This window comes from Pollicipes pollicipes, unplaced genomic scaffold, assembly GCF_011947565.3.
Source record: "Pollicipes pollicipes isolate AB1234 unplaced genomic scaffold, Ppol_2.1 Scaffold_4881;HRSCAF=5763_pilon_pilon_pilon, whole genome shotgun sequence".
Lineage (NCBI taxonomy): Eukaryota > Metazoa > Arthropoda > Thecostraca > Pollicipedomorpha > Pollicipedidae > Pollicipes > Pollicipes pollicipes.
This window is the reverse complement of record NW_023596576.1, coordinates 26820447-26831131: the sequence shown is the minus strand read 5'-3', so window position 1 is coordinate 26831131 and position 10685 is coordinate 26820447. Positions and strand designations below refer to the sequence as shown.

At 55.9% G+C, this 10685-nt stretch overlaps 1 protein-coding gene across 1 annotated transcript; it reads right to left on the bottom strand.

Moving 5' to 3' along the window:
- Window positions 1-7419: 7419 nt before the first annotated feature.
- LOC119100187 (silk gland factor 3) lies at window positions 7420-10459 on the bottom strand. The gene is made up of 2 exons (XM_037223298.1): window positions 9356-10459; window positions 7420-9301 (listed from the first exon to the last, which is right to left on the bottom strand). The coding sequence occupies exons 1-2, from the start codon at window positions 10457-10459 to the stop codon at window positions 9134-9136; spliced, it is 1272 nt and encodes a 423-aa protein (XP_037079193.1). The 3' UTR covers window positions 7420-9133.
- Window positions 10460-10685: the final 226 nt, after the last annotated feature.

Sequence of the window (10685 nt, the reverse complement as noted above, 5' to 3'; positions counted from 1 at the left end):
AATGACGGACACCAAAAGCACCCACAAACATGCAATAACATGCTTGATAAATGGTTAAGAAACCGGCTCACACAATACAGATGAGCGGTTTCCGACTGCAGTCGCCATCTGATGTCGATAAATATAACATCTGACTATGCACAGCGTGTGCAACGAAACTATAAACATTTACCAGGTAGTGACCGGAGCGGTCATTGGGTAGCCTTTGAAGTGTCAAAAGGTGTTCTCAAGCACCATTAAATTGCCTTGAAGTACCATTGTATTCATTGAGCTCAGCAGATTGTTAACTCCAGCCAGACGCTGTCATTTTCTCGTCTCTTCGCCCAAGAGATGCACTTTTGAAATCATTGCCTATTAGCGCCACAGAGCGCTTGCAAGCGCCCGCCGCGAATAAAGAAATATGCATCAACTAATAACGGATCTGCTACTATTTCAAGTTCATGGCTGTTTAATGGTAGGCACGCCGCAGTCTCAGCCATCCAATCTTTTAGTTAAGTGCTTCATAAATATACGGGCTGCTTGACAAACGTCTGAACGGCCGGGCCGGCCGGGCCGTGCCGGGCCAGCCGCGGGCTCTCCGCCGGCCCGGTCCGTCACCGCGCCACCCGCGGCCGCCGGCGGCACACCGCTCTCCGGCCGGCCATGGGTGCTGCTGGTTTATGGTAATAGAAAATCAATGCAGCCGATCCGGAAACAGCAGCGGTGCCGGCGCGCCATTTGCATAAGACCGCCGGCCGGTGCCGGCGCTGCGCGTGCGGCGCCATCAGGTGGTGTCAGCCGACACGGCGAGACGAAACGGGCCGATATCGCCGTCCCCAAACACGCCCAGCCGGGCCCGGACTGACACTGTCAGTCTCCGACGGGCTCGGGCTGTAGGCTGTGGCCATGGGTCATCGCCTATCGCCATGCAGCGCCACTAACAGACGTTTGATCCGTGAACAGCTTTGACAGGGTTCGGCTGTCCCGGTTGTTCCTGGAGACCTCCAGCCCTGGCCATCCCTGGCCTCCCCGGTCGCCCCGGCTGACCCGCTCCAGCGGCTGACGGCGGATAAGACTGGCCCACCACAGGGTCCGTTGGCAGCCGCCGGCAGAGCCGACCACCCGCTTTTTGCACCTCCACCCTGGGGAGACGGGCGCTGCGGGGGAATATCGCCTTATCTGGGGAGAGGTGCCATAAAACTGGGAGTCACGTGCCCCGTAGAAAATATTTGCCGGAGATTATGGGGCACGATCATTGTATTGTCCCCAGGGGGCGAATTTGACGCGCTCCCCTCCTGTCATTCGGGGGTTTTCCTGAAATTTTTCAAATATTTTCCAGACACCTGACAGTTCTTTTTTAGTGGGGAGCGGATAAAACTCGGGGTCGGGCGAAAGGGGCTCATCACAGGACAAATTAATGGGTTCAAGTGGAACAGGTTCACCCGGGCCGACACACCGCCTGCTTGCTCGCGATGGCGATAGATTAACACTGGGACCCGCAGCCCGCTCGAGAAAAAAAGAAAGCGGCGATAGGCCAATTATAAGAGAACGCTACGATCATCCAAATGACGATAATGGCCAACAGCTCACATCGTGTTAGACAACAGGACTGTGTGACAACAGGCTTGCGCGCATGCACTGAGGTTGCTGCCGGTCGACGATTGGAAGTGTCTGCCTTCTGGGCAATGGCCTATCTGTAGGCACATCACGTGCATGGCCCCACTGACGCTGAATGTACTCGGACATCGAATGTACTCGGACATCGTGTGGTGACGGCAAACGAGGGCCGTGCTCACGTCATTGCCAAGGGTGGACCCGAGAGACAGCGAGGCCATGTTCCCACCACCCTCTCCAATGCGACCAGAGTCGAGTGAAAACGTGGCGCACTTCTGGACTCTGAAGAAAATTTAAGCAGCGTTAAGTGAGGAAATTTCGTTTTAGAACACTCTTTAAAGCAAACATGGGCAAAAATTGACGAGTTTCGGAAAGTGAAGGCACATATTTTGGACTTGCCCTTCCAAGCCGGCATCCCCCTCCCCCACCCACTTTTTTCTCGGGGCAGCATTACGAACCCACCCAGATCAGTACGATGCTGGATGTTTTTTTTTTAAACCCCATTGAGAAGCTATGCTCTGTTCATAGTACTATCCATTACTGTTACCCCCCCCCCCCCCGAACAAATTTTGAATCCAAATGCAGTAAACGAGACGGGAGGGCATCTTACTTCAATGGTACCCACGCAACGGCATACATCGATGTAATGGCACATTTTCATGCGATCAGCACAACACGCAATTTCGGACACATTTTATCTTCTGGCTGGAGCTTCGAGGCACAAGCGCAGAGCCAACACAGGCACATTATATAGCATGAAAAGATTATTTGCAACATTTGTTGGTCGATTGTTAGGCATCGAGCCACCGGGCATGCCTCTGATAGCCCACATTGGCCCTGGAACGGAACGGTCCGTCTGTTGCCGCTCCGTGATGTGGGACGGCCACAGCCGGACGGCGATGCCACCAACGACGGATGTTGTTTGACTACAAGGTGTTCTGAGATGACAGGCATTGCAGCTATGACAGGCACATGAGGCTTCAAGAGATGGCACACTGTTACTATTTGTGTTCCGTTTGAGGCTAAACAAGACTTCTTAAGTCACTTTGAGGTGTTCATGATCAACGTTATTGGGAGAAAGGCCGTGTCGATGTCGTTTTTACCAGCGCTCTGTCCAAATATCCATTCGTTTATACCACTTTGAGTTGAGGAACATTAAACAACAACCATGATGCACACGACCATTGGCGGCCGATCAGAACAATATGCACGATGTAGATAAAGTGAGTTATGATGACACATCGGTGTTTCCTGAAAGCTTGCGTAACTGTCAGTGTTTCTAAACACAATTTGACTTCTGGTGAGGCTTCAGAATTCGTTCCTACCAAGAGCATGGTGCAACCATGGCCTTAAGGTGTTTTCATTATAACGCATCCTGTTCTTCGCATCACAGAAACGTGATATACACTATGTGCAAAGGAATTAAAATTGAGAATTTGTGTTAAGAATGCTCGCATGTTTCAACTAATATTTGGATCCAGCAAATATTTCGATACATGGTTCAGCATTTGAGCGTTGTGAAATAGTCTGGCACCAATATTTGGAAATAAGCACATAACCCACCAATCGACAAACGTTTATGCTGTCGTCAGAACAAGCAGTGGAAGTGGCATTAATCGTTGGGGAACACTGTAATGCTGTACTGAAATAAACACTTAAATATTCACAAAGCACGCTCAAAACTAGGCTTGGGACTTCGTTACATTTTATTCGGCGACCCCGTGGTCGAGAGGTAGAATCAAGTTTGTTGTCCATTGCTCCTAGACGGATTGAACTGCGCTACAATGCCATCACCACTAGGCTCCCAGAGGCTCTCTGCCAGAAACAACACTACCGAAATACTGTAGTGTAAACATCGGACGCCTGGTAAAGGAGACCTGCCACGCCATTCAAATGGAAAGTCTGGAACGTGATACCAGTGGTATTCAAAAATGTGTTCAACGGGTACAAGTGCCTTTAGCTGCATAATTTTTACATTAGATTGCATCGCATACGTAACACGGCTTTGCGCGTTGCGTCTCAACGTGAACACTTTGTATGTTGATCATTTTAAGCGATCTCCATCCGTAAACTGACATGCCCTGCAATCCACAAAGTGATTCGCAAAAATAAATCCCGACCACCGTATTTTTTTCAAATGCGAATTTGAAAATGTGTGTAAAATAAAAAAGTGAAGCATGATTTTCAAATTCTCCTCTCCGACGTTCCGGCTACAAATGGATACTCGGCTTACATATGGTAGGGCGACAGCAACATCCTATCGTGTGGTACCAAACACATCTGTGACATCACATATGTCTAGTTCCTGCAGCGTATTCACTCTGTGAGGCAGCGCGGAACGCAGCGGACGCTTTTCACGGGTGGTAAGCTTCTGCTGAGACCGCTTGCGGGCTTAAAATTGCATACGCGTGAACCTTGTACCTAGTGAAACGATATGGCCAGGACCCAAGCCTCATATCAGCCGTTTAAATTTCCACATATCCGACTTATGCTTGACTCTACATGGAGTCGGACTCGACTCGGCAATCAGCGAAATTGTGGCCGAGTCAAGGATTAATCGATTTCTGCAAAGACTTTCTCTGAGTCGGTGTCGGAGCTGCATTTGCTGTATTGGCTGGGGTCATTGATGTGCCGTTTCGGATAAAACTGTGCAAATAACACATATTCTTATTATGAGGGATGATATGCGTACATGAAATATTGCACTGAGTGTTTCACTATCTTATTAGACAGTTAGCAGGCAATAATGCTTAATTGTGTTCTTGGTAGTACATGAGACGGTTCATATTCTAAACTGCCGTCAACAAAATCGAGTCAATCAAAATTAACTTCTGAATTAACATAGATATTCCTGAGCGAGTCATAGCCAGAATCGTCTCTAGCTTGTGTCATGCTGCTCTTAATCAGAGCTGGAATAGACAGTGGGCTATCAATTGAATTAGCATTAAATCTGGGGAAGCAAAATCAAGCTCAGCTAGGAAGCCACCGAGATAAGCATTGGAGGAGAAGGTTTTGCAAAAGAGAGAAAAGCTCCACCTATGGGCAGATCATGTAACACGTCTTCTGAAAAGGCTGGAAGTACAACATCCACGAAAACTCGATCAGCTTAAGAAAGGCTCCTACGGTGAAACCATCTCACCCTAGATCACAACATTAACTGTTTCCAGTGCAACCATTCAACGCAAGCACGTTATTGAAAAAGTAGGCTATCAACGAGTTTCCATATTCGATTTTACTTCGAACAAACTCAATATTCCTACTCCTGAACCAGCTTTTATCCATAACAGGTGTCAAACACATGAAGAACCGCTATACTTATGCCTTGGTTTCCACCGAAGCGCGAGGGACTGACATACGGCCCCTGAAGATATATCACCAGCGTCTCTTCACCGCTCATTGCTGCTGTGCTAAGACAACAACTTTACGAACTATCACAGCGTGAACAGAAAACTCCTGAAAAGCGAAACATGCCGAGCGATACTGGAAAATGTTTCTTGATTTCGACGTATCTAGCTCAGAAATGATGTTTAGGGTAGGCCAGTCACTTCAGCTGCTGGTCTCGCCACAGCAGCGCGTACGGCGAGACCAGCGCATCGGACGTCTCGCGAGAGCGCCGCCGCAGCCGCGGGGGATGAGCACCCTCCACCAGATCTGACGGGGACCGGCGACGGCACGGCCGCCAGTTTGGCCCGCTGACCACGTCACCCACAAGTGGCGCCGAAAGTGCCGCGTCACGAACACGAGTGGCCGACGGCCGGGCTCGAGCAGGCGCATGTGTGTGCGTGTTTGCGCCGGGGAACGGAACTGCCAGAGGCCGCGGCCTGCGCCGACGCGGCTCCGGCCGCTACCTGGGGGAGGGCGCCGAGGGACGGCGCCACCGGGCCCCGGCTGTCCCCGGCCCCCGAGAGAGGGTGCCAACGGACCCTGGCCGTCTCCGGTGCTCAGGAGAGGGCGCCGAGGGACGGCGCCACCGAACCCTGGCCCTCCCAGGTCCCCGAGAGAGGGCGCCAACGAACCCTGGCCAGACGAGGTGGACGCGAACTCGCGTGTCAACAGTGCCACTATATAACGAGGAGGGCGGCTGAGTGGCAGGTGATTACTTAAACAGCGTTTTACTGCCGGCACGGCGCGGGTGCGCACGGGCCCCTGGCGCACGCCTCGGCAGACGGACGGCCGCCGCTGCCGTAGAGAACGTCGCAGACCGCGGCTAACCGGCCTGTTGGACGGCGCGGTTCGCGGACCGGCCGGCCGACCAGCGGCCACTTCCAGTCGACGGAGCATCGGCTAGGCGCTAATGAGAAATGAAATAAGCCGCGACAGGCGATCCCTGCCGGAAAAACGCGACCACTCGGACCTGAGGCAAAAAGCGCCAGAAATGCCAGGAGATTCATCTGCACAACCGGTCGGAGCACGGCCGGCTGCTCCCAGAGGCGGCCCTCGAGGCTTGGTGCGATAATCGGCTGACCGGAGCGATAGGATGGCTCCCTGCTGAGACACGCGCCCGCCGTCGCTGGCCGCTGACGGGGCGGCTCGTGAAATTCCGCGGACGATTGGCGCATGCTCCCCCACACCATTCCCTCCCTAACAGGCCATTTTTGAACGTAAATTCGCCGGAACCAAGTTGCCAAAATTGAATCGCGCGATGGATTGCGGCTATTGACGGCTGGAAACTTGCACCCGAACCCTTTCCAATAAAGCTGCGACGCCGACGCGGACAAGACGCGTGGCCGGTGTCGGTCGGCAGGGAAAGCGGCGCAGCTGGGCCAAATCCGCCGCGACCGTCGCGCGCGCCGCCGAGGGGAGCAAGCAGAAAAGGTGAGCGATCGTGTTTCCCCGGACCACTCTGTTGCCATGGCGACGGCACACCTGCCATCTCGGGGCGCGGCTTGATTTCAACGGCTACGTGCGCGACAAACGGCCAGGCGTCGGCGACAAAGACGCGAGCGGCGCGGCGGCGGCGGACGGCTCGGCTCCGGTGTCGCCGCCGCGCCGGAGACGCCGCGGACGGCCGCGCGACGCGCCGGCAGCTGCGGTCGCAGCCGGCCTGCGAAGAGCGGGGCCCGGACCAGCACCGGCTCACACCAGAACACTGGTCACACGCGCTCCCACGGGCCGCGCAAACCCGACGCGTCGATTCGCCGCGGCTGACAGTCGTGATTTACCCCTTCCGCGCCACATCTGTATCGTTTCTGAGTCACGGCACATAAATTACGCGCCAATTGTTGACCACACTTTGTTGGCAGCGACGCCGCGGTAAAAACGCCCGCTGCTGGTACACGAGCTCCGTGCGCCGCACCTCGCCACAAAGAGAGGCGATAAGAATGAAATAAATGGATATCCAGAGAAAGAGAAGAATGCGCGGGTCTTCGGCGAAGAGAAATGACTGCCTGACGGACGGAGCGTGCCGCCGCTTCTCTTTCTTCGCAGCGAGCGCCGCCCGCAAGCCCGGAGTTCTCTGCGGCTGCCCATCCCTCTGCTCCCGTGTTCGCTCTGCCCAGCTGCCTGCTGCCGTCTGCAGCGGCGGGCTCCCTTCTCCTGCGCGCAGTCATATGTGCCAGTCGGTAGGGGCCCGCTCCGTTCCCATCACAGCCCCAGATTAGACGCCAGATACGGTCAGATTGGCCCGGCCGCATGTTTCACCCGGTGATTCAGCCATATTTCTGCTGTTCCGCTACTCTTCGATGCCCCAGCCTGCCGTTTTTATGCCCACTTGGGTTAACACTTGAACGGCGCAGATCAGTTTCGGGGTATTTCTAGGCCGCTTCCGACCGGACATTTCGCGTTTCCCCTTTGTTCCGACTCGCCGATATGAGTCAAACTTTGAAACTATGGCAAACGGGATTTATTTTACACATGGTCTCGATGCCTGAACACGCGAACAGACATGACATCAACAAGAGCGTAGATGAAAAGGACCCACGCTCCTCATGGCGCGGCAATACACATAACAAAAAACAAATAATTGCAACACTGTAGTCGTTATCGTCCACATGGTATATCCATATTAAGCATGACTATAGCGACTGATCGTTAATAAAACATTACTGTCACCTAGCATTTTGATTGGTTAATGCATGAAGTGCACGTTGAAATGTTACGAAAAGTTATTTTTACAACGGAATGTATGCGTATGGAAAATATATACCACCCTTGTACTCTATCAATGTTGAGCATATAAAATGTGAAGCGGACATTGCCGAGAATCTACTTTTCTAACCAGAAGACAAAACAGCCTATAAATACCAATTATGGTAAGAACAGCTTTACCAAGAAACAATTTGGCACTCATGTCTCGTTCACCGGAACGCTCCCGTGCGACGGCATACAGAAAATGCAGGAAACATTTGTGGAAGGAAGCATCAGTGGCTGAGTGTAAAGCGATCAACAGAGGTACACAGTGCATCCTCTGAACTCAATAATGCCACATGCACGAAAACAAAACGAAATGACGCTGAACTATGCTTTAAATAACGGACAAATGGCGTAATTTTTCGTGCACACATGCTTATGCTCAGCTTTCTTGGAAATTAACTCTATAATATTGAGGCGACGGCAGCTAGTGTTGCAGAACAATTTTGGTTTGGCTCGATAGACGGCGTCACATTTCTGACGTCACCGGAGAATGACACGCACTTTGGTGACGTCATTGTGGCGCTCGCGGTAGCACCGGCGCGGCCACGGCCCTCGCTGTGGCTACACAATTTGGCAAGCCCCAACGCGTATGGCTAGGCAAGTCCTACCGGGCAGTCTATCAGTTTAAGCTATGTTCTACGAAACAGGCCAGCTGCTGCGGCTGGGTGACGGCGACGCGGGTGATGCGGGTGACGGAGCCGGGTCAGAAGAGCGGTCAGAACTCTGCACGCGGGCCGGCCGACCCGGCCGACGCCCGCCGGCCGACCGGCACAGCGCCGCGCCACCCACGTAAGTACACAAAATGTAAATATTAGAGGTATTCCTTATGAGATTCCCTCGCGCTTTTGCCGTCTCTATCACAAAGCAGTCTGGCCGGCGGCTGACTGGACTGGGTGTGGTCGGCGGACGGCGCGCGCGGCGGCCGCGTCGCGCCACGCCGCGCTGCCCAGCTAACAACGAATAAGCTCCACAACTCAGGGGATGGCGACCCGAACACGACACACGAGGAGATAAATCTGCCGGGCCTCAGCGGCCGAGGTGGTGGGCTTTTTATGGCGCGGCCTTGGGCGGCCGCCGGGCCGGGAACCCCGGCCCGGACCGGCGGCCGGCCGCGCGACAGGACAGAGTAAGAGCAATTCCGTGCTACCTGCTTACCGAGCTCCCTGGCAGGCGTCGCTCGCCGGCGTTCAGCGCGCGTTTTGATGCACCGCACTGCCGCTGGCCGCCCACCGGTCGCGCGCGCGCGCACACACACAGCGGTGGCGACATTCACAGGACTATACAGAGTCTATGTACACTGCGGGCGCGCGCTGACTTAGTGTTCGTGTCCGGTGCAGTATAGTCTTTGTATGGCTCTATGATCACTGGGTGGCGTGGGAGGCGTCTCTGTCGCCGGCGGCAGGCCCAGTCAGTGCGCCGCCAGCCCTTGCGAGTGCGGCGGCAGCGACGCCGCCTGCTGTGGCGACATCATCGACGGGCTATGGCTCTGGGCTAGGTGGGCCGGCGGCGAGCCCTGCATCGAGTCCAACCGTCGCTGGTGGTGGTAGTGGGGCTGGCCGAGCGGCTGCTGGCCGTGCGGCGGCGGCGGCGGCGGCGGCGGCGGCGGCTGGCTGCCGCCGTGCGGCTGCTGCTGCTGTTGTTGGTGCTGCTGCTGCTGTTGCTGCTGCTGTTGCTGCTGCTGCTGCTGCTGCTGCATGTGCTGCAGCTCCGACTGGGAGACGTAGGACTGCGGCGAGCTGGTGTCGCCGTTCTCGTAGTTTGCGCCCACCACGGGCGGCGTCATGCGCTTCTCCTTTTGGCGGCGGTTGCAGAACCAGACGCGCACCACCTCCTTCTCCAGTTGCAGCGAGTCGGCCAACCCGGTGATTTCGGGCGCTGCCGGCTTCGGCTGCTTCAGGAAGTGCTGCTCCAGCAGCGACTTGACCGACACCTCGATGCTGGTGCGCTTCTTGCGTTTGCGGCCCTGCGCGGCCAGCTTGTCGATGGAAGTGGCCGAGCCGGTGGTCGAGTCGGCCTCCTCCAGCCACTTTTGCAGCAGCGGCTTCAGCTTGCACATGTTCTTGAAGCTGAGCTGCAGCGCCTCGAAGCGGCAGATGGTCGTCTGGCTGAAGACGTTACCGTAGAGCGTGCCGAGCGCCAGGCCCACGTCCGCCTGCGTAAAGCCCAGCTTGATCCGGCGCTGCTTGAACTGCTTGGCGAACACCTCGAGGTCGTCCGACGAGGGCGGGTCCTCCTCGATCTCCTGGCTGTGCTCGCCCTGCGCGCCCATCAGCTCGTGCGGGTCCCGGCCGAGGTGCGGCAGCTGGTGCGGCATCATGCCGTTCATCACGTAGCCCGGGTGCTGCAGGTGGCCGCCGTTGGGAGTGCTGCCGATGTATGGCGACGAGACGGGCGGGTGCCAGCCGTGCGGCGCCATGTGCTGCGGCACCCGGCCGTGGTGCAGCATCTCGCTCGTCTGCGGCTTGATGTCCTGGTGCAGGCCCACGTGCGGGTGCATGGCCGTCGCCCAGTGGCCCGGGTCGGCCTGCGGCGCGAACGCCCACGGGTTGTGCGGCACCGGGCTCTGCTGCGGGTGCGGCATGTACTTCATGTCCGAGCCGTCCCGCATCACGTAACCCGGCGAGTTCAGCATCGTCTCGGCACCACTCACACTGGCGTCCGCGCCCACCGCACCTACGGCGCCGTATGCGGCGGACGCCATCACACCGCTCTGCGCCCGCTCGGAGCGGCTCATGCGTTATGCATTACTCCGGCCGGCCGGGCGCGCCGGCCTCCGCCGCGCGCTATGGCCGGGAGCCGCGCTCCTGATTGGCCCGTTCTGTGACGTCACTATTTACTCGGCGCCGATTGGCCGGCGGTCCGCGGCGGTTTTCGATCCCTGCCGCCACTGTATCGTCGGCGTTGTCGGCCAATTTTTTGACACTTTGCAAGCAGATTGCAGTGTGGCGGCGGGGTGGGAG